Source organism: Varanus komodoensis, unplaced genomic scaffold (assembly GCF_004798865.1).
Source record: "Varanus komodoensis strain SLA01 unplaced genomic scaffold, ASM479886v1 scaffold29_1, whole genome shotgun sequence".
NCBI lineage: Eukaryota > Metazoa > Chordata > Lepidosauria > Squamata > Varanidae > Varanus > Varanus komodoensis.
The window spans coordinates 6,102,825-6,126,911 of record NW_025335759.1 but is presented as its reverse complement, the minus strand read 5'-3'; the positions used below and the strand labels follow the sequence as shown (position 1 = coordinate 6,126,911).

The 24,087-nt window shown below is 48.3% G+C and overlaps 1 protein-coding gene across 1 annotated transcript in view; it reads left to right on the top strand.

Moving 5' to 3' along the window:
- Positions 1–8,971: 8,971 nt before the first annotated feature.
- ASAP3 (ArfGAP with SH3 domain, ankyrin repeat and PH domain 3) overlaps positions 8,972–24,087 on the top strand; it is a 64,394-nt gene continuing 49,278 nt past the window's right edge. Inside the window, exon 1 of the mRNA XM_044434879.1 lies at positions 8,972–9,553. Coding sequence (XP_044290814.1) covers positions 9,428–9,553 — 126 coding nt within the window. The 5' untranslated portion in view covers positions 8,972–9,427. The remainder of the gene's footprint in view (positions 9,554–24,087) is intronic.

The window sequence follows — 24,087 nt, the reverse complement described above, 5'->3', positions numbered from 1 at the left end:
GAGTTGATTTTTCAGGGTCTCCACCCTGACATTCAGTGATGGGTTGTGGGAGACTCTGCTTGCCAAACATCATTCTTGTGAGTCGGTTTGGTGGGCACAGTGGAGCATATTTTAACTTAGTTTAAAAAAAGGACTTTCTGCCATCACAGTTCGGTTCCAGAGTGAACCTGAGTTGCAAAGATTTGGTTAACTGGAGAGATCTTCAATATATTGTTCCAATAAAAATCTTTTTGGAAAACTTTTGAAATATTTGAACATAGCCCGCCACCCTGTGGCGAGTTGTTGAAATTACAAAGCGGGAGACTCGTGAACAACAGGGGTGGCTGGTCCGGCAGCTCCCAGCAGGGGGCCCCCTGGCCGGCCTCCGCTGGTTTTGCTGCTCGTCCTCGCCTGGCAACCTCCTTGTTCACCTGCATCTCGCTCTGGACCAGAGCCCAGGACGAGCGGGAGATGCCGCGCCCGCCTTGCTCACTGGCTCTCTGCCTGGCAAGCCAGCAGGCAGGAGCCGCGATGGGAAGGAGGTTAAGGGGCCTTTCAAAAATACAGGCACTCTGATACTGCTGGTCCTGGCAGCGGAAAGCACCGATTCGTATTCCTGCAAAGCCCTGAAGGTTGCTGGTTGCTCTTAGTCTGTATCATATGCTACTTAGGAACTGCCACAAAAGAGGAAATGCATCCATGCAGGGGGCACAACTTTGCATTGATTTGCATGTGGTAATTGAGATGTATAGGGGCGACTTCAGAAATAATTATTACAATTGGAATAGAAATATGGTAAATCTCCGTGTACCATGGAAATCTCAGTCTCCTGTTTGCAACTAATGGTAAATGGGCATCAGTTCTTGCTGTGCTTTATCTTTAAGCCAGAATTGGACAGGACAGCCCTTCAAACAGAGAAAGTCCGCAAATAGAGGATAGTCATGTGGCAGATTTTCCAAGAAAAAAATCTCTTCTGTAGAAAAAGATTCGTGGCCACCCTGTAATCTGCTTAGCTTGTCCTACCTCACAGGGTGGTTGTTTGGCTGAAACCCCTCTGAGCAGCTAGGTTTTGTAGAAACCTAATGAAGTAAAATACCTTCCTTGCCAAGGAAGGGCCAAATCATAAAATGCTTCCAAGAGGCACCACTGGCAGGTGGCCCAGAGCACCGGGCTGCTCCACGAATGGAGTCCCTGCCGCCTGTTGAGCCTGGGCCCCAGCCCTGCCTCACTGCATGGCAGTTCCTCGCTCACAGGCCTCTCGGGGGGGGGGGGGGGCTCCCAATGCCACATTACCCAGTATGGGCTGGTTCTTCAGTTGGCATAGGCATCTCCTCCAATTGCCCTCGCTGTTGGCTATGCTTCCTGGAGCCAATGGGAAGTGCAGTCAGCACGCATCTTGCTTTTGGCAGTACTAGGCTGCTGTCTTGCGAATCCAGGAGTTCAAGATGGAACAACGCTGACCACCAAGTAATCGCAGCACTTAAACAGGGATATGATCCTTTCAGGCCTTCACAGAGCTTCCTAGAGGGGTTTGCTGGCTGTAATTCTCACAGCAATCAGGTAAGTCGGGATGACGATCACCCATGTGGCAGATCAAGAGGCTCCGAAAGAGAAAGAAAGCGCTTATCTAAGGGTACCAACTGAAAGTACGGCCAATTGCAACTTACTGGTTCATAACTCGACCTATTTGCACAAGCTGGAGTCAAAACACTTTGACAGACTCCTCCTTAACCAGGGTGGCTAAACACAATATATTCAGCTCTGACATCTGTATCCGTGTGTTTGTTTGAAGACTCCAGTGTCCTGGTTCACATGCAGTGGCACCAAATTGTGGGTCAGTTAATTAGTCAGTCACTTAGTGGCAAGAGATGATGCAAATGGCCATCCACTAACATCTTGAGGGCTGTGCGTTCCCCTCATTGCCATAGGCTGAGGAGTTAAAACTTAGAAAGCTGCTTGCTAGAGAGACGCATATGGAAGGAGGACATTTGAGGGGAGACCCCCCTCCCCCTCCTCCCCCTCCCCTCTTTGGAGGGGTTTCCCCCCTCCCCAGCTGTTTTCAGTTTTTGCTCATTCCAGGAAAATGTGATGAATCCATGGTTTTGTGCTATAATTGCTGTAAACCCAGATTGGCTGCCCTGCCGACTTCCCACGATTTACTCTTCCTCTCCTCTCTGCAAGCAGGAATGGCCATCTGCAATAAATTAGTAGTGGTAGGTCTTTGACTGAGCACTTCTGGTGGGAAGAAACGGTGGCCAAGGAGAAGAGCTGTAATCTGGGGGCAGCCACACTGAAAGCAGCTCTTAGGAATCTGCCCGATTTCCCTTCCCACCCACCCCAAATTGTTGGGCTGTGGAAAAACCTGTCATCAGCAGCAACCTTCTCTCCATAATCTCTGCCTCAAGGAGAAGACGGAAAGGGAGGGATCCGTTTTCCATTCACACAATACGTTCTCAGGACATGAGGTCATTTTTCTGAGCTGAGGAGAACCAATGAGTTTTTAGAGGGACTTGTATGTATCCCACAATTCTGCTCCAAGTGGAAAATGCATGAATTGGTAATGGCTCAGCATCTTGATCATTTGAACTAACGTACAAAATAAATTAATTCTTAAAAATCACAATTCTAGACCTCAAAGCCAACTCTACAGTTCTGTGACAGTCTGACCAATCTCTGGGACCACTAATGTAGCCAAGTTGTGCATTCAAAACACATCTCTGTGTTTTCATTCATGATGCAGTCAACTCCAAGGTGTGCTTCATCACAGCCTTCCTGAAATAGCCTGGGGGCTCCACAAGTCTGGGGCTGCAGCCTAGGCTCCTGGAACTGTTTGGCTGGTGATGGCTGGAACTGGCAGAGTGGCGCCTCGGTGGCTTGCAATACCCAATGCCTCTTGGCATGATTTGTTGAGCTGCCTGAGAAACGAGGAGTTTCACAGTCCGGGATGTTGCTGTATGCAACCCAGGAAGGTTTGCCCTAAAAGGTGTCTAGGGTGGCCATCTGTCCTCCTCACAAAGGCCATTCTGGGAGACAGAACTGGAAAAGAAATGCAGGCCAATTATAATTTCTGAATTTGCGTCTATGGACACCTCAGCATGGCCACATTTCAGGCAACTTGCCACCCACTTTTGTCCTTTTTGGGCCATTTGTAAATGGCCCCAACCAGCATGGCCACAGGTGAGAGATGATAGTCTTTGTAGTCCAACCGCATCTAGAAAGCTGATGACCTTGCAGGTCCAGCCCTTGGGGAAGGCACTCCATGAAGCTGCACGGCACTGGCGGATTCAGGACGGAGAAGAAAGTACAGGGTCCGCCCTGCCAGGAACCAGCATCAAAGCCTCGACTCGAGTGTCAGCTGGAACAGGCAGAGGACTCCCCCCGCCTCCCCCACCGCAGCCACTGCTCTCCACTGCCAGCAGGACCAACTGCTGCCGCCAATCTAGTGCCCCCCACCCCCGCCCAGGCACACTGCAGGCTGCCAGCAGTCCCAGCCGGTCTTGCGGCCGCCAGCCACTTTGCCATCCCATATCAAGAGAAAAAGCAAAGGTCCAGGTGTGTCAGCTCGCCCTGGAGCAACCGGTAGTGCTCAGTCCTGATGGCAAAACCATTTTATTTTATTTACGTTTCAGGTGCGATCTTATGCATGTTTAGACTGACATAAGTTCTCCAACTCCCTGTATGGAGCTGGCTGGGGAAAACCGGGAACTGTAGGATGTTTTTCTGTCTAAACATGCACAGAATTGCACCCCTGGATGGCGTTTGCTGCCGACAGCTCTTCTGCAAGCCATGAAGTGGGGCATAAAATGGTTCAGTGCTTTATTTTTCTATGGAAAATTTGCCATTTCGTAAGTATGTAGATAAAAACAAACGGGTGCCAACTGGAAATGCAATACTAGGCAATTGTTGCAGCTGCAAAGTTGCAATCAGTTTTTTCCAGTGGTTATTCCTAGCAATGATGGGAAGGAATTCATATATGTCATGGAAATACCTCTATGTCTCAGCATGAAATAGAGCGAAAAGTGACAATGAAATTGAAGTAGATGAGCTGTTGCCAGCAAAATCTACACACTTCTTGGGGTTGCTGAAATAAATGTGTATATTAGCAGTTTTCAGTCCTTTGGTTTCCCTTTTTGTTTGAACAATGTAAAGGATGTACGTATCTTCTATTAGCATCCAATGCTATGATTCCTCTTATGCCTTGCGCATGGAACTGACTTTGGGACAATACCAGTACAGCATACTGATTTTGATGGGTTTTCCTACTGGTTATGCCACTGGCACTGAACTGGGCGCCACTTCTGCCAGGGCCAGGTCAGTGGTGTGAGCGGACAGCAATGCACGCGATCTATTAGGCGCAATCATGATTTCCAAAATAGCATCTGCCCTTATAGATCAGCATATGGTGGAACAAATCTGGCCTTCTTTTAGTCTTGCTTTTGGGGCAGGTACATGGCGAGGCAGAAGCACCGAGCCTTCTATCTCCCCTGGAAGCATGTGAGATTCCCAGGCAGAAAAGGCTGTGCTGTGCTCACACTGGGCTTTCTCTCTCCCTGCTGCAGCAGCCGCAAAAAGGAATCCAGAGCCTTCCAAGTGCCAGAAGGATTTGAGTGATTCCATGAGGTCATTATTTGGAAGAAAAGGTGCTTCCAGTGCATGTGACCGATGGCCCACTGACTGTATCGCTCTTGTGCTTGTTGGCTCCATTATCTTTTCTGGAATCTTTCTGGGAAATGACTGGGATTGGGGGGCAGGGGGTTATGCAAGCCTCAGAAACCGGTAACCGGTAACCGTAAGTGGGGCAGTGTTGCAATCATAGTAAGGTCTGGGAAGCAGCAAAGCAAAGCTGAGCTTGGACTCCACATCTGTGACTATCCTTTCATTCTGTGAAATACTTCGCATCGGGAAGCCAGCGCGGGGGGGGGGGGGGGAGAGAACGATGAAGAGGAAGAAAGGTTTATCCAGAAGGAAAGAGCTCCAATAACCTCCACGATTTGCGGTTTGTTTCCTTCAACAGAGCGGTGCGTCCAACCTATATGCTCCTCCGCCTTTCTGTCTCACACACTGAGATTTCCCGTTAGTTCTTCTGCTGGCACGTTTTCCTCCTGCCTGGCCTGCTCTCCCCTCATTTTGCAACATGGCAATGACATGCGGCTCTTGCAACAGCACAGCGGGCCAAGGCCAGCTCTTGCAATCTCCCCCAACCTGATGCTGCTCTTTGGAGGGGTTAGACCACAGCTCCCTTCGTCAGCAGCTAGACCATCCATGCCCTGACTGGCCGAGGAATTAGAGGAACTGTAGTCCAAACTGCCTGGATGGGTGGGGCCCACTGCTTCCTGGTTTACCTTTGCTCTCCACCTTGAATCCTCAAGGTGGGACCCAGGTTCTTATATGCTGCAGCACCATGATGGTTTTGCATCCAGCTGGGGAACCTTTTTCCAGCTGAGTCCTGGGGTCAATTTCAGGGAAACTCTCAGGGGTCCTGTTCCAGGGTAGGGCCGAGTGAGGCAAAAATACTAAAGGATCCCAGTAAATTTTAGCATAAAGCTCCCACTGCCACCAAGTATGTTGCAGGAGAAGGCGGTTCTCCTCTTTGGAAGTCTGATTTGAGTCTGATTCTATAGCCAACTGTGGATCCAACTGAGAGGTCTTCCTTCTAGCCCACCTTTAGCTAATTTGCTAAACAAGATAGCATGGGGCACTTTGTCAAAAGCTTGGTTTTCTGATTAAAAGCTCCAAGAAGCCATGACTTGTTAACCACAAACAAACTGGGAAGAGAACCCATAGTTTGTTATTGCCTTGTGAACTGTGGGTTGTTCACCATGGCTTGTAATATGGAGTTCAGTCTACATGATTATCCACATTTCCACAACAACCCACAGTTCAAAAAAACGTGCAGTCAACCCGGACTGAATCCTTGAGTTGGGTTATGTTGCCTGAAGTGATAAACCACAAGCTTTGATATCTACGGAAGGGCTCCTGCTTCAGCCCTTAGTCTCCACAGTTAAAGCTGCCTACCCAATTAAGTGCTTTTCAGATGTCTTTAGTCTCAAAGAGTCATTCCTGGAAGTCCGCTGGTGTTAAAGGCCTGGCAGAGTCGGACCAATAGAAAGTAACCATACAGTGGGTCACGCTGCCCTTTCCTAACCAGACATCCACTAGTTGGCTGGCCGCTTTCAGAATCTGGAGAGCTGTAGCCCAGTGCATCTGAAGGGGGCTAGGTTGGGAAAGGCTGATCTTAATGCAACCCCTATGAAATATTGGTACAGCCCAAAGGGGTGGGGCTAAAAAAGAGTGGGGCTATAAAGAAATTTGAATCCAAAGGAGTGGGAAAGCTGAAGAGGCAGGAGCTGCTGTTGCCACTAAGGCCTGTGTTGGCTTGGTCCAGGTATAATTCCTACATATTTGTCTAGTAGGGTGAATCTTCACAGTGAATTCATGTACACGCAATTGGATTGGCAATTCATTCCAGCATTTTGAAGATTCTGCATATGGAACTGGCTCTTCTGGTTGGCTACTCAGACCAGTTGAAGAAGACATTTAATATTCTTTGAGTTTGGATTCAAAAGGACACTTTGTGGCTCTGTATTTGTATCGGTGTTGTTGCCAGGGGCTTGGTTGCACAGGATGTAGTATTCTGGTATTTTGTTATTATTGCAATGGTTCGTGCTGTTTTGTTACAGAGTTGTTGATAGAAAGAGGTTCATTTTGTATGTAAAGTTGTGTTGCAATGTTCTTTGGTAAGCAAGTGGCCCCACAGAACTTCCCAGAGTTACATTAGCATTAGGCTGCAAAGCTTGGTGTATTTGCTGAGTTGGCCTGTGTCCGCTTCTTTTACTGTGGGGAAAGAGGCACCGTTTGGTGGAGGTGCTGTCCTGTGCGCTTTGGCCAAAAAAAGGAAAGGGAAAAAGGACATGCCTGGGGATTGTCCTTCAGTGAGAAAGTTGTTGCATGAAGAGATCGCTTTTGAGGAAATACTGTGGAGAGGATGAGTGTGAGATGGGAGCGAGATACTGCAATCGCAGCCTCTTGACCTTTCTTCCACAAAGCTATGGTGGCCAGACCGGCTTTTCCACTTCTGAAGATCATCTGAACTTACCGATGATGGAGGAGGAGCCACACTAATGGTTGGGAACACACCCAGGTGGTTTTCCCCACAGCCAATAACATCCGGGACCACACCGTTAAGTCCTGTTTAGTGCAGTGGGAGAAGCTGCCGAATAAATCTGAGCTGCATTTTTGTACCGCTGTCGGATATCAAAAGCAGCAACAGCTCCAACAGCAGGGCGCTAGGTCCACTCCCGAGATTACTCTGAAGTCAGCCCTTCTGGAGTGAGTGTGGAACAGCCACTTCTATCATCCATAGCAGTTGGTTTAAATTTATGAAGGGCACAGTTCATCCGTGTGTAGACAAAAAGAGAAATCCTATGACTTTTGAGCTGCTCCGTCCAGACTGGGGAATGTTGGGGTGGTGCAAGAGTTTTGTTCTGTCAAAACTTGCATAGGATTGCACTTTTAATGAATTACAGGCATTGCTTAAAGCACATGTGGCACCGTGGTTAAGGGTGCTGGACTCGGACCTGCGGGATCTGGCTTCATGGTGAACCCCAATTAGACCTGTAGCTCACAGGGTGACTTGGGGCCAGTTACAGACTTTTGGCCTAACCTACAGTCCTAGAGGAGATCAACCCTGACTGCTCTTTAGAAGGCCAGGTCCTGAAGATGAAACTCAAATACTTTGGCCATCTAATGAGAAGGAGGGACTCCCTGGAGAAGAGTCTAATGCTGGGAACAATAGATGGCAAAAGAAGAAGGGGACGGCAGAGGATGAGGAGGCTGGATGGAGTCACTGAAGCAGTTGGTGTGAGCTTCAGTGGGTGGGCTCCGGGGGATGGTGGAGGACAGGAGGGCCTGGAGGAGTGTTGTCTATGGAGTCAGACACGACTAAGTCGCGACTAACAACAACAACCTGGCAGGGTTGTTGTGAGGATAACGTGAAGTGGAGGTGGATTACATAAGCTCCCTTGCAGGAAAAAGTGAGATATAATAAGTAATTGCATGTATCAACATGATGTCTTACCTTGTAGCAAATAAACTTTATTATATGAAATAAGGAGACATATATAGTGTGGGGTTTACTCCAAAGAAAATGTAAAATTAACAAAGGGGAAGCAGACAGTGCTCCTGTTCCACCAGAAATTACGTTGCATAGAAGATACGAGTTTTGCCAGGGGCATTTGCTCCGTTCATAACATTGCAGCGCTGGAATAAACGACACTCAGCCACCTTCTTTCTTCCTCGCTTTACTTCTTAAAGAAACAGGAAACCTCCCGAGAAACTCGGTCCTGAAACCATTTTGCAGAGTCAGGCTTTCTCCGAATTTTGCAGATTTTTAAGGCATCACGCCCTTGCACTTTTACTTCCTAAGTTGGTTGGCATTTACTTCCGCGCAAACATGCCCAGGATCAACCTGAGGCTGCACTCCCTTGGAGAATAAGTCTGCTTCAGAGTAGATACGTGCAAACGCGCTTGTTGAAAGGCTGATAGTGCAAAGCACACATACAAACCTGGTCGCTTATGCATGTCTCTTCTCACTGTGTTTGCCGGGTCTCTTGCTCCTCCAGCGCTTGCACGCACACCGCGCCTCTGAAAGGGAGGGCGAAAACCAGCTCCTCTCGTTCCAGTAAGAACAAAATGCAAACAAAATTAAAAACTAGAAATACGTCCACTATCCTCAACACATCGGAGAGTAAAGTGATCCGGAGGAAAATGAAAAGGGATTTACGAGTGAATGCGAATCTTACGTAGGTGGGAGGAGGGGCGGGCGCTGCCTATAAGCCTATGCAAATCTGCTCAGGACTCGGGCACTTTTCCCCCGTGTCTCGCAGCTTCCAGCTGAAGTTCTGCGCACCGACCTCTTCGTCGCTTTACGGCAGATTCTACCTTAAAGGGCTGTGAGGAGCAGAGGGAAGGACAGGCAAGGGGGCGCGTTGCCTTTAAGTGGCGCCGGGCCAAAAAGCCTCGCTCGGAGGCTCCTCGGCAGTGCGGCGTAACAATATCCCCACGTGACTTCTCGAAAGCCTCTGTGCCAAGCGGCCTGCGGCGGAGGGAGCGAGCGAGCGAGCGGGGAGCGAGGAGGCCGGGCTTGCGAGAGGTCGGAAAGGCAGCAGAGCGGGCGCGCCTCTGGCCAGCCGCACACCGGAGGACGGCCAGCCCGGCGACGTGATGCGAGGCTGACCCGTGCAAGGGCGAGGGACAGCCGCGGGTTTTCTGCAACGCTTCCCCCTCGCCTTGATTCCCGTTCGGTCCGCTGGCGCGCGCGCGCGCTCTGTTTTGCGCCGATGTTCCCTTTCCGTCGCCCCCTTCTCACTTTGGGGTGACTCTCTCCTGCCCGCCTCTGTGATCTGCTGCGACTTCCCCGCTCGAGCGGCGCGATAGCGTCCCCGCCAACATGCCCGAGCAGCTCAGCGTCTCGGAGTTCGTGGCCGTGACCTCGGAAGATCTCAGCTCGCCGGCGGCTTCCAGCTTCACCTCCAAAATGCAGAAGTGCCGGGGCGCCGTGGTGGCGCTGGAGGAGGTGAGCGAGCGGCGGGGGGACGCGTGAGGCGGGGGCGGGGCGGCAGCGAGGAGTTGCCCCGGCTGAGAGGGGGACTCCTGGCCGCGGAAAGTGGGCGAGCGCCGGAGGGGGACCGAGCTCGCCTTACCTTTCTTCGCCCTCCGTGGAAACACTGCAAGTGGGCGCGGTGGTGTCTTTGTTTTGCATGGCGGACGGTATCGCACCTGACTGGCGTGTTTACTCAGAAGGAAGCCCCGCCTGTGTTTAGCGGGGCTTCCTCGCAGGTAATGTGTGGAGAGAGGATCACAAGCCCTGGCTAGTTCCGCGTTCGTAACTCGTGGCCACTTTCCCCGTGGAGCAAGTCTCTCGCTCGCCCCTAGCCAGGTCTGCTCCGGGGCGAGCCCTGCCGCGGCCAGTTTCTAGAAAGTGTGCTCTCCTTTGTGAATGCACGCGCGGCCTGAATCGCGACTTCTCACGTTTTCAGACACGCATTTTGAAAGCTGAAAAGCTCAGCGGAGAGCTTCGACTGTTGCGTGGTGTGGAAATGAATTAAATAAGTCAGTCAAACGAGGCGCACACGCACACAGAGGAGTTCTCAGGCTCGCTTCTTAGCCAGCCGTGCCAGTTAGCAGATAGGATGCTGCGCGAATCTGGGTCCTTGGCCTGGGCGGGTTGCCAGGGGCCATCGCGGCTGCACGTACCTGCGCCCAGTGCGCGTGCTCGTGGCGACGGAGTTTCAGTGCCTGTTCAGCCAGGGCGGGATGCGTAGAAGACGTTGTTGGGCGGGGGGGGGGGGGGGGGGGGGGGGGGGGAGGGGGGGGGGGGGGGGGGGGGGGGGGGGGAGATGCAGGCAGCAGAAGGCACGTGTATTGCTGACCCGGCCGCGGTTCATAGCGTCCAACTTAATTCTTTGCTAAATTCTTTAATGCAAGGATAGAAAGAAACCCAACACCCAGAGAGACACGAAATTCTGCTAAGGCTGGAAGAATATGAAATGATGAATGCCTTTAATGTGCCTGGAAGTGCTCTTCCCCTTTCAGATGTTTACCTATCTTCCTTATTCTAGAAAAGTGACAAGGTGTGCCCAGGATGGGGTAGCCACCCTTCTTGACAAATAGCACCTTTGGTAGAAGTTCTGTGTTGAGACCAGGGCATGGCTTGGGGGATCTGACAACTTCCTTTCAGTGCTTTGTCCCACAGCCCTGAAATTACAGTTTTAGATGAGAAATGGCCGGCGTGTGTCCAAGACTGGACATGCAGGTTCAGATTGCTTAGCACCGCCTCCCTCGCAGCATCGCCTCCCTTTGTTGTTTGGCTATCTGCTTTTGCTTGTGCTAAAGGGTCTGTGTGGAATTTCCAGTACACTTTCCAAGTAACTGAATGCCAGTTATCTGGTATATGTTGGGACAGTAAGAGTTTCTTTCACGGCAGTTGTACCTCTTGTTTTAAGGCGTTTTTCTTAAACTCTGTGCAATGAGTTTTAGTAAATTAGTGGCTGATGGCTTAATTCTTACTGCTGAAGCTGCAAAGAGCTCCTAGAAGGGGGAGATCTTAGAAATTACTGGGAGCATAGATTCTGTCTATCCATAAATGTTGGCTTGCACCCCATGGAATAAAGAGGAACAACCTTTTGGGTTGGAGTTTAATGCAGAATTCCTCATCCTGGTGCTCTCCAATTGTTTTGGACGACATCTCCCATTAACCCTGGACAGCATGACCCTTGATTTTGGGGTTGTGTTAAAACAATAACACACTCTTAAGGAAAGAGCAATAATAGAAGCCATTCTTCTAAGTCATGCTTTGCTTTGTATTAGAATTCAAAAGTAATGCATACTTTGGCCAGGAGGTCAAAATCAGTTGCCATCTTTGCACTCTGGATTAAACAGATTTCTAATTATTTAATTAAAATAGGCTTTGATCTCTGCCTGCCCCCTTAAGTGTTGCAATCTGGAAAGTGAACGAGAATTGCTTGTTGCAAACCCTTAACTTACCACTGTAGAAAGTGGCTCACTTTCTCAGTGTTTCACTTTCACTTAAAGCAGCCCTGGGAGTCCTAAATGTAAGAAAAGGAACTCTTCAGCCAGGGAGACCACGATTCTGCCCCATCACTTAGCCATGGAGCTCATTTTGGCCAATCCTCATATCTCAACATACCCTACACTGCAGGGCTAAAGTAAGTTGGAGAGAAGGAGAGCAAAATGAGCTACTCTGAGGAAATAACCTTCCATTTATATAAACATAAAAAAATTATATTTAGAGTCTACCTTTTTTCCTGCTGAAGTACTTAAGGCAACCTACAAAATTCTCCTTCGCTCAGTCTTATCCTCACAACAACAGCCCTGTGAAGTAGGTTCAGGTGAGAGTTTCTGATTGGCCCAAAGTCCTGCAGTGAGCTCCATGGCTGAGTGGGGACTGGACCCTGCACTTCCTGAGTCCTGGTCTCGCAATCTGAGCCGCTACATCATACTGGCTCTTAAATTTGACAGTCTTAAATTACACTTAGCTGCTACTTGGGGACTTTGTAGTGCAATGCCATGATATGTATCTCATGAAGAGTTCTGTGAAAGTAGAAAGTTTGCAGTATATGTTGTCATAAATATTTTCCCTATAAACCGCTGGCTGTATCTCTAAAGGCCCTTCATTTCATACACCTTCCTTCAGCTGAGCATATCCCTAAGGATCCTGTATTTCTTCCACCCCCTTTCTAGTTACCTGTGCCATTTTGTTCTCTATCATATTTAATGCTCCCAGGTTAGTCCTCTCCAGTCCCTTAGGGGCCTTCCTTTAAATATCACCTTGTTTACCAGAGACAATTTGAGCGTTCTCAAGATATAATCCTGCCAAGAACCTGATCTTAAAAGCCAGTGTGAAAACTCCCAGCACTTTGCAAGGAAGAGATATTATACAGACATGTTCTGTGTTTCTGAAATAAAGAGCCAATCTTTTCCATTTATACACATCTGGAAGGGTTCTTTTGTGCATGATCCCCCGACCCCACAAATGTGTAGCTTTGTCCCACAAAATAATGTAAGGAAGCACAAAGCTATAGGATCTGCAGGTCCTTTGGAGGCCATACCAAAGGAGCTGGCTGTACCGGGTTGCATGTACAAGGATGCCACTAAAATCACTGGGCTGCATTCCTGGAGCACACTTACAAAGGTGTAAATCCCTCCAGATCAGGAGAGAAATATTGCTTGAGATCGCAAATGTGTTTCAAACTGTTATCTTTTCTCAGATGCCCAGTTGTTGCTGCAGCCCACAGCTGATGCTCAGAGGGCACTGGATGTGCTCTGGGCTCTTTTGTATGCTTGTGCCCATCAATAACTAGTCAGATGAAACTAGGTGGTTGTTCTTTTTGTTATGTGGTGTGGAAGAAACTGTCAGGCATTTAAATATTGCTTTCTGGGGGTCCCATCGGCCTTCACAGCACCCCTTTAAGAACAGAAAAATAAGATCTTTCCTTGGTGTGAGCCGATGAACTATGCAATCGAGACTTCAGAGCATGAGAAGCAGAGCTTAGATACACCAAAGCAAGATGACATCTTTTTTTTTTTTTTTTTTTTTGCAGATTTTATGAGAGCTGGAATAAATTTGGAGAGAAAACGTTCTCTGGGAAATGCTTGTACAAAGTTCCTGGGAAGCAGCTTTCTTCCCACATTTTTAATCTTTCTGTAATACATATTTTGCTTGACAGTAAATAATTAGAAATCATGTGTATACGCACTGACTTAAATTTGTTCCATATTCCTTCTTAACAAATGCTGTTTGATTTTGTGATTCTGGGTTGGGTTCAGAATTTCCCTTGCACCCCTCAAGGATGGTGTCTTTTCTTGATTTTCAGCAGTGTTCTCTGGTCCTAAATCTGGTTCAAGCTCATTCTTTTTATTTGTATTCGGGACATTTTCTGATGCATCTGGTGATGACGTTTGCATCTTCTTCAGTTTCTTTAACTAGATTATGTGGTTGGATTCTTTTACTTTTTATCTTGGAGCTATGAATATTTTTAGCTTTGGTGGTTTTTCAAGAGGTGTGGCAATAAACTGACTTTAAAGTTTGGCAGCAAATGGTTTTGTTACATACTTGAAAGAAAAAGCCATCATTAATAATGGGCTAATTCTTGGCCTCTACAGATAAAATGGGCATACACTGACGGGGTTCAGACAACACCGTAACGCCCTCTTGAGGATTGAGCTTGGGCTGTTAACCAGTGTGAGTGGTTGCTGGAGATGGGTTATCACATTGTTTGAACGCAGCTGCACAACAAGCTATAGTGACCAAATCACTGTTAACAACCAACAACAAGCCAGGGATCCTTTTCATGGGTTGTTCGAGGTTGACAAACCATGGCTTGTTAACATAGTTGGCTTCAGTCAGAACGGTAACCCCTGCTTCAACAATAAACCCACAGTTCAGTAGCATCTCATAGCCCCCCCTTGAGTGTGGGTTTTTGTTGTGGCTAAACTCAGTCACCGAGTCAGGCCACTAGACAAAGCTGTGCTAATCAGGGTCCCGGCTACTGTTGCCTGTTCTCTGATCCATGTGCAGAAGAGCATGAAGCTACTGTTGATGGCTTCTGCCACAGGTTTGCAGAACCTCAGACTGGGAGCTGCATCTGTTCTGTGCCCTCCCTTTCCTCCAGTCATTTGGAGGCTTCCCTGCTTTTCTGTAAGTTGCCCATTCTTTGCAGAAAGAGGTTTAAGATAGAAGATCCCAGTATTCCGGGCATGTTGGTCCCACCATCTTTGTCTTCAGTCTTACCCACCACCGTTCCCCAGAACGTTCTCCAATAGAATTCAGTGCCATGGCGGGAAGAGGTTCTGTGCACTTCCAGACAGGGAAGGTACCCAAGCCTTCCCTGCACGCTCACTGCTTGGCAAGGAAGTGCCACAGCCCCCCTCATCAGAGTCCACCAGCTTGAGGGGGGGCTCGTGCATTTACCGTGCAGACCTTGCTGTTCTGTTGCCACTTAAGGAAAGCTTAAGTGAATGTGGCTGTTATTTTAATCAGTTTGCCGCTGTTATCTGGGCACTGTGTGCAGTGGAAGGGAGATTTTGGTGTGTTGGAAGCTCAGTGACCCAAAGAACGTTGTGGACCCAGAACTCTGCGTGGTACCTACCTTGGGCTCTTCCTTCACGTGGAGGTTCCGCTTGTCCTCAGCACATTCTGTGGATTCTCTCTCTCGTGTGGTGCTTGAGATTCGTTTGGTATGGCCCCCCAGGGTTAATCATGTGGTGGGAGTTAGGTGCTGTGGATTCTTCCCTGACTTATGACACAACCCTATGAGCAAATGCCTTGTAAAATGCTGTGTCTTGGACAGCTCTGCTCAGCTCTGTGGCTTCCTTCATGGTCTTCGTAGTTGGTCTTCCTCTTCGTCTCCTAGTATGATTGTCTTCTTCAGTGACACTTCCCATGTACACAGTGTTTATAATTGCCTGACCAAACAAAGGACCACTTTGGCCTCAGTTTAGAGAGGGAAAATAGACTAAGGAAACCCAGCCATCTGGCGATTTCGTGGCCAAGGGGGGCTTTGCACAGAGGCCTTGTGTTGACCTACTTCTTAGATGGTTGCCGGAATTCTGTCTTGGCCTAATGATTCCTTGCATTTTCCAGGTCAGGGGTTGGGAACAAAGACCTTCACCTTCTACGGTCTTCACAAGGCTATAGTGAAGTTGTTATTCACTCCTGTGTGTCCTGTTTACGACTACCAGAAGAAGACTGATTTGCATAAAATATGTATACAGATTTATGTACACAAGTCTAATTTAAATAGCAGCACAGTGAATCTCAACATGGTGTGGAAGGCTGTGCTGACGTGCCCTGTGTACGTTGCTCGCTCAGTCGGTGGTGCAAATGCTAACCATTAATGAGCGACTTCAAGGCACAGATTTTTCTTCTGTTTGGTCCCTGTCTTTAAACCAAAATTAGACAGGGTGTCCTTCTTCAAATAAAAGTTGGGCCTCTGACCACTCTTCAATTAAAGGATTTTACTCTGGAAAAGAGGATGCATGGCCACTTTAGCTGACCACCTGTCTAGGAAATCCCTGTGATGGAAGAGTGTTGTCTTTGCTGTTGTGGTCATTGATACATGGATACATTTTCCAGAAGGTCCTCATTATAGTCAAAAGTTTCCTTCTACTTCGCTCTTCAGCCAAGAAGTGAATTTGAGCCTCTAGTAACAGCAATAAAGTGGAACTGCAGAAGTTAACAATAAAAACTATAGTTCAAGGTGTCAAATAATATTAATCCAGCAGCAAAATCTAAGAGGGAAAACAGAAAAGCAGAAGGGAGGAGGATTGAAATAAAATGCCTGAAACAGTTTAGTTTGGGCCAAAGGCCTTAAAAAGGGAGTGGGTAGTTAGGTCTTTTATTATTGTATTTGTCTTCTGTCTTTTTTTTAACCTGCAAGGAACCCAAGGCAGTTCGTGGTATTTCTCGTCCTCTCCATGTTATCCTCACAACAACCCTGTGAGGTAGGTTAGGCCTATACACACACTCAATTTTGAGGGTAGGTAAATTTGCTAGGAAGGGCGTTCTGTGAGACAATTAGAACCTGCAGCACGGCGTTGCAGCGTGCCCTGCCGCTGTCCAGGTTTTTAATCACTATTGTCTGCCCCGCTTCCATTGCCTCCTCTTGTTTCCCTCCCTATTTGGTTTTCTCTCTTCTATTTCCATTCCCACCAAATCCAACATTCCATATCCACTGAGCATCCCCATTGCTTATTGGATTGGGGGTCTCCCCCTTACAAGGTTTTAATCCGTTATTTTGTGCTTCTGTGTTCCCTCTAATCTTGTGCATAAACAGAGCTCCTTTGGCTGCATAAGCAACGGTGCTTGTAGCCTGGGCATAGGAGGTATTCTTCAAGGCTGGTGTCACAACCAAAAAGGCCCCTGCTGAACATGCTTCTCTTTGGCTCAGCGTGTGGAGATTCTCATGCAGTGCTGTGCATTCAAGCGCCAGAAATTTAACTCCTTGGGTGAAAGTGAATGGAGGGGTATTAAAGGTGTCTTAAACTGGAGGGGTTTTCCTTTTGTATGCTGCTGTCATGACCGCTTTGTTGGCCGATGAGATCAACCACTTTGCACAGACAAGCATGTCGACATGAGAGTGCAGGTTTTCTCCTGAAGGACACATCCGCACCTCTGTGCCAGAGCAGTATGGATTTTGGACTTCTGCCCTAATTTTTTATTTATTTATTTATTTATTTTTCAATTTATATCCTGCCTTTTTCCTACAAAGGGCTCAAGGCAGCTTACATCTCCTCCTCCATCTTATCCCCACAACAACAACCTGTGAGGTAGGTTGGGCTGAGAGTCTGTGACTGGCCCAAAGTCGCCCAGCTGGCTCCATGGCTGAGCGGGGACTCGAACCCAGATCGCCTGAGTCCCAGTCCCAGGCTCTTAACCACTACCCCACACTGGCTCTCCAGAAAAATGCAGAAAAATCACCATGCTTGATGCTTACTGCAAGATTCATCATCCTGAGCATCTTCACTTTCATTTCTAAAGTTTCCATGCCTTATGGCTGTTGAGGAATGATTAAAATTGTGTGGCTTAATTGCTGGGGAGACTTAGATATCAGAGAAAGGGTTGGATTTCAGTGGCCTACCTTTGGATAGCGTTTTGCTGTACCTTGCAGCTAATGGACAAACCAGAATAATTATTGCAAATTAAGGAAATTTGTAAATTTTATTGGGATTAATTTACACAGGATGATAGGTTCTGGTGTTTTTTTAATCAATCCCAGTCTGGTATCCTATGGTGCTTTGTTTTATTCCTTTTTATTGTTGTTGAAAACCAATTTTGTTAGGGCCTCATCTGTATTACTGTGTCCAGTTCTGGACACCACAGTTTAAGAAAGATGCAGACCAGCTGCAAAAACACTGCACTTAAAATTTAAAAAATCCAAAATGTGAACATTTGTCTATGCATTTATTTATTTCAAGCTTTTATGGACTGTTACAATAGCCACATGGCACTCTAGACAGTTTACAACAATTAAAAATAAACAAAACATAAAGATCAGCAACATTAACAAATTCAGGAAATGAAACATCAGTTCCAACAAATAAAACATCCATACCGTCAACAGGAGTGCAGTGTTGACCTCATACAGTGACCAAATTGGAAAGCATCTTATACCTAAATAATGAATAAAAATTTAAATCCCAACCTAAAATTAGAATTGAAAATTGGAATTAAAAGTATAACAATTAAAATAACTAAAAGAATAAAAAGTCTTTGTCTGGCACCAAAAAGCATACAAAGAAGGTACCTGGTGCACATCTCAGACAATAATCCAAAATGCATTGTATTAGGAAATGGACTTGCCAAACATATATTGTTCACCAAACATTGGTGCACCTATTAGGAGAAATGCATGCAAAAACGTATGGATTTTCATGTTGACTTTACGTTCTCAGGGTTCAGGATAAACCAAGTGTAAGCCTGGAAAACCGAGAAATTGAGAGAAGCTGGGTGGCAAGATCAGTCTCTGCTGGGGCTAAGGTCATCTGGGGCTTTGCTAAGTAATGGCAGATTTAAAGGCTTTAGAAACATACCAGTGCAAACCCTGTGCTGCAGCCTTATTGGTGCCCTTTCTTCATCAGGAGGTGAGCCAGCAGAACTGCGCTTTCTAAGCTCTTTCTGAAAATCCATATCCCTTGGAACTGGAGCAGGCAGAAGTTCCTTGTTACCAGCAATGCCTTCAACTCCCAATTTATTTTAATACTTGCAGCCATGAAAAGGATTTCCTTCCTCCCCACATCCAGGCTGGGCTGTTGGAATTAGGAAGACTGCTCATATATTGCTGAAAAAGAGGAAACACATTGCCAAATGTACACCAATAACCACAAAATGTGCTATTTATGTGTATGGCTGTAAATTTTGAAACAGCTCTCACTTAAATGCCTCCTGCTGCATTGAGCTGGCATGTTGGGCAGCTTTGCTAAGCTGGAAAGGTGCAGGTCTGCAGCTGGCGGGGTGACCACATGTGGAAGCAGAACAGGGGCTGGACTGGATGACCTTAGAGGCCCCTTCCCACTCTACTGCTATTCTTTTTCCATGTAGGCATGCAATATCTCTCACCCTAATGAGAAAGTTTGGCCAGATGGCCTGTGTGCCTGTTAATTTGCTGCCTCGGTGCAAACCATGTATGGGCAATTTTAGGTCTCTGCCGTCCCCTTTTAAGGTTCTTGAGCATCAGCCCAGCCTTGGAGTGGCAGCCCTCCAAAGAGGGGGTGGATTTCAGTAGAGGAGTCTGATTTATATGCCCAGGGGCAGTTAATGACTTGTACCTTCAGCCCCTAGCTCTGCCCCGCGTGTTTACCAGGTTGCCTTTGGATCTTAGGGGGATGTTAGTAAGCCTTAATTCTACCTATGCCTCCATAGGGAATGGAATGCTGTATCCGTGAGGCTGCATTTCCTTAGGAGGTTCTGCGAACCGCTAAAATCAGCGCATGGAGGAGATTAGGGTTCAATCCGCTCTGTCGGCATGATCTGGTACCTTGTTTTTACAAGGTGCTGGATTTTGCAGGGAGCCTCCGACATGTTCCTGACTTGCAGCTATGCAGTTTCTGTGCACAGAAAGCACCGGGTGTGGTGGTCAGAAGCTGTGTGGGTGTGTGAAGTCCTCCCTCAGGATGCCTGAATGGAACTGCAGAGGTACCCCTTGCCATTGCCATGCGCAGCCCGGAATCCCTTGTGCAGCGGTGGTTCCGCCAAGCCCTCGAGGTCGTGCATTTGGCACATCCGGGATCTGACTGCCTGGACAAAATGGCGCTTGGCCTGCACATGGCCCTTTCCCTGCCAGTTCAGTTTAGCTCTGCAGTGCCCCTGTACCTGTTCCTTCCACCTGGCCTGCCTCCTTTGCTGGCAGGGAATGAATTGGCACTCACTGCAAATATTACAAGCTGATGCAACGAGAGGCTGCAATGTGGAGCAAACAAACTTTACGTAACCGCTCTTATGGCAGTGGCTCTCGAAGAGCTGTTACCAGAGGTTCCTGTTCTCTCCCGGTAATTGGTAGACTGTTTCCCCTACATGTATCCACTTGCAGAGCATTTGGGTTCTTAATATCCGCACAGGAATATCTCTAAAGTGTTGCCGGTCTCTCAGACTTTGTAGAACAGGGAGCAGACAGCCTGATGTCCTCCACATCTTTCGGACTGCAACTCACATAACCCCTGACCTTTAACCATGCTAGCTAGGGATAATGGGCGATGTAGTTAATGCATCTCTCTGAAAGAACCAGGGTCAAGATGGCCCCGGATGGCAGCCTGGCTCTGTTCCTCAGCGCTGCTCCGCTTTCTGCACCCGCTCCCCTACTTAGGGCGCCAGCAGCACCCCTAAAACTTTGCCAGGCATGTGTGGCATGCATGGACTCTAGTGCAGGAGACATGACGGCATACAGTGTCACCCACCGGGAGCGGTCGCTTCGGAGTGTCCTCCCGTACCAACCCTTGAAGGCTTTAACAAGAGCCAGGCTGGGTCAGACCCAAAGGCCGTCCAGTTGCCTGCGGGAGGCCCACGTGCCGGACGTGGAACATGCTCACCATCTTACTTGTGTGACGCCATCAGTTGGATTTGAGAGACCCTCTGATACTGGAAATATTATATAGCCATGTTGCCCTGTGCTGCTTTTCGTGTCTAATTCATTTTTTAAACCCTCTAAACAAGCTAGTCAGTCTGTTGCATCTTATAGCAGAGCTGAGCAACTTTTAGCGCTGGATATTTTGTGTGCACAGCTCATCAGTCCTGGCCTACATTGCAGGTGGGAGTTCTAGGCCAAAACATCTGGAGGACCGTGAGTTGCCCACCCCTGTTGTGCAGCAGCACAGTTCCCAAGTTGGCTATTTCTTGAGCTGACTTAGATTTTCTGCTCTTCCTTCCTATCCTCCTCAGTTTGGATCTGAATTGGTAACAGTCTGGATAGAGCTATTGTTATTTTGAGCAGAAAAGTTCTTATTGCGGGATTTGGAAGCAAAGCAGGATTGTTTCCGTGCCTTGTCTAGAGATGCCAGGGATTGGGCCTGCCTATGCCCATGCGCCCCACTGAGCCACAGACCCCTGGGCCAGAATAACTGCAGGATTCTCGTAATGCATCTTGCGGGAAAAGGAGCCAGAGTGTGGCATGGCCTGTAATCCTGGGCTGACCTTATGTCTGCTGATGGCTCTCCCTTTTTGGCGCGGCAGCTGCAGAGGCCCCCCACCTGCCGAGATGGGTGCCAGCCTCTGCCTTGCACACCAAAGACCTCCTTTTTTATGGCACCATTCCTAATGGTACCACTCCTAATTTTAGATTCAGCACTGTCTTCCTTGCACGGGCTTTCCTTGCCAGTTGGCCGTGTTTGTGCCGTACCAGCCGGTTCCCACTTCATTGAGCCCCAGTGGGTGGAGAATGGGCCTCATTGACTCGCTGACACTCAGTAGGCAATACAGAAGGAGGCTTCCAAAGAGGCACTCTTCTTCACAGCCGGCACAGATTTTATCTGGCTCACAGGGTGCATTTGGACAAAGTTCTGTGCTGGCTTTGGCATGCCAAAATGAAGATGCTTGCACAGAAGGGCTGTGCAGATTCTGACACTAGAAAGTGCTCCCGTGGTCTCTCTATTTCCCTCCCACCTCTGTGCAACGTTGGGGAAAATTTGCAGGCTGTTTAGGATGGCAGCAGGGGCGGAGGGCTCGACTCTCCCCAGCTGGGTGTGCAACGGAAGGGGCAAATCATCACCCTCTCCTCTCTCCACCGTTGCCATAGAAGTGCTCGGTTGCATTCTATGAGCACAGTGTCCCGTGCATGTCCTGCCTCGGCCTTGCACTCGACCTTCCTGGGACAGCCAGCCACAGTTCTTCCGACGGCTCTGCAGACAGGCCCAGGCCTGCCTAGTCCTCCTCCCGTGCCGATACAGAGCCTTGCCTCTCGCCGCAGTGAACAAGCCCCTGGCACGCAGAGCGAACGCCGCTTCCAGGGAGAAGCTGGAGGCTGCCTCACATAGGTCAGGGCAACGGAAAGGTTCTCTGGAGCGCTGCCTGCCATGCTCGATTCCGGGCATCTCCAGTTCGAAAAGGAGCAGGCAGTCAGCACAGCAGTGAGGGCTGCAAGTTGGGGCCAAAGTTGGCTGCCCACCCTTACTTGGAATGACCACCCAGAGGACCTCAGGGCATCCAAAGCAAACCCCATGTTATTCCTGAACTCATGATTTAAGTGCATTTAAAATGGGAAACTGCACCTACTCTCAGCTTCCTTTAAGAAAATCTGGATGAGCTGCATTGTGTTTGTCGTCTTAATGCAGGAACGTGGGAACAGCTGTAAAGCACGGGGCAGTGGCTGAGGGTGAACTGAAGCACAAGCTGCATGGTTCACGGCCGAAGTAATGCAGTGGGGCTGTCAGGATGAATGGTTGGAGGGCTGCATGTGGCCATTAGTTCCAAGGTCTAAAACACAGGTGATGGGGAAAGGCCTCGGCCTCTCTTCCCGCAAAGCCATTTCCAGCCACGAGACCGACATCCTGGGTGGCCACTTCTTGGACAGGGTGGCCACCGCCTCCCAGAAGTCTCCCTGGCTGGGCTGGGCCTGCGCAACCTGGATAGTGCCACAGTCTCTCCCTCCCAGTCTCCTCCTTCTGGGCAAGGTCAACCCCTTTCCCAAACATCAAACCTGATTTCATTCCAGTGCTACAAATGCTGCCCCTGGTTTGCCCCCAGACAATGACTCTCCCCTCTTGGTGATTACACCCTGGGAGTACTTTCCAGCCCAGATTTTCTGATGAGTGCTCAGCCAACGCTGTAGTTAACTCCTGCTGATCCATCTGCTTCTGCAGCCTTTCTGACTGCTTGCACCGCAGTGAAGGTGGAGGTGAAATTTGTTCTGTTTCACCTCCATTCTCACTGCAGTGTTACAGCATGTGTTATTTGATGGTGGTGAAGGTGGGGAATGACTATGTTTGTGCAAGTGTGTGCAGATGCACATTTCTGCATGAATGCATGCAGCAAACGTGAAGTATAAAATAAAACACTGCCCAAAAATGTGAATGCATCTTTCCACAAACTGAAACAGGTGGGGGCTTGACAGGGAGACAGCTGCAAGCGAGGAGTCGATGCTGTTTCCTCTTTGCTGTGTTTAGGGTGTGGGGGGAGACAGAATAAGCAGGCAAGCATCAGCCCCCAGGGGCTGTTCTCAGGTGGCATGGCTGGAGCCTGGTCATGCCTACGCATGATGCTGGCCCTCAGTGCAACAGAGCCCGTTGAAGTCTTGATTTTATTTGGGGGTACTGTATTCCTTAACCCTTCTCCCAGGCCCAGAGCAATTCATGATTCTTTCTTTCTTTCCTTTTATGAGCTCTGACCTTGGCGTCTCTGACCACTGGCTCGTACAAGAATTCCTGGCTTTAAATGCTCTGTATTTCATTCCAGCTGTATGCTTTAACAGCCCTCCCCATGTCAAAGGCACAGGGTGTGTAATGGCTAAAAACGTTTTGATGCTACAACCCCAGCCTTGATCCATACAGCTGCGCTGGAAGCCTCTCTGTGCAGGCATTTGCTGAACCTGGGAGTCCACACAGCCACCCATGGTCCTTATATCACGATCTGTTTGCAAACTTGTCCATTTGTGTTTTCTTAGTGACTCATGACAACTGCAAGCTATATGTGGTTTACAGTTTATATCTTTGTTTAGCGATGCTGTATCTTAATTGTATTGATATATCTCACAATGTATTTAAATGGCTTTACATCCTGTAAACTACTTAGAGGTTTTTTTTAATGTGGTAAGTGGTATATAGATGTTTTAAGAGTGCATGTTCAGACAGAAAAAGGTTCTGCCGATTCTAAGACTCTGTAGTTGGCAGGGCTAGCTGGCTGGGGGATGCTGGAAGTTGTAGGGCTTTCTTTTTCTTTAAACAGGCATTAATTTAGGCCATAAATACATATTTTTAATTGTGTTAGTTAGGCAGCAGGAGAATCTATCTCTTGCTAACCCTTTGGTGTGGCTAATTCATTGATGCTACAGGGTCTTAAGCTAAATGCAGGAAAGGAGGGATTTTAGGTTAGTTTTTTGTTTTGGCATAGAAACATCCTGTTCTGCATTGTAGTTCTGTAAGTTGAGGGTGCTTGTGTATCAGTGTGGTGCAGTGGTTAGAGCGCTGGACTGGGACTTCAAGATCCAGGTTCTGGTCCCCATTTAGCCATGAATCTTCCTGGGTGACTTTGAACCAGTGATTGAGTCTCACCTTAACCTACCTCACAGGGTTGTTGTTAGGATAAAAGAGGAAGAGGACTGTGATCATGTACATGCCTTGGACTTCTTGGGGGAAAGGTGGTCTATAAAGCTAGTCAAGTTACGGGCAATTAGCAAGGCTATCGTTGTCGAGATAAGGATGTGGTTGGTATATCAGGAGCTTATAAAAGCTGCTTTGTGCCAGGGGGATGTGCCAGGGAGCAAGCAGGCTGGGCATCTCCCGCTCTTCCTTCTCACTGTTACCACTGCCTGGGCCGGGCTGAGGGGCGGTTGAGCAAGCAGGCTTCAAGGGTGAAGGGGAGGAGCAACTTGTTAATGGACCTCT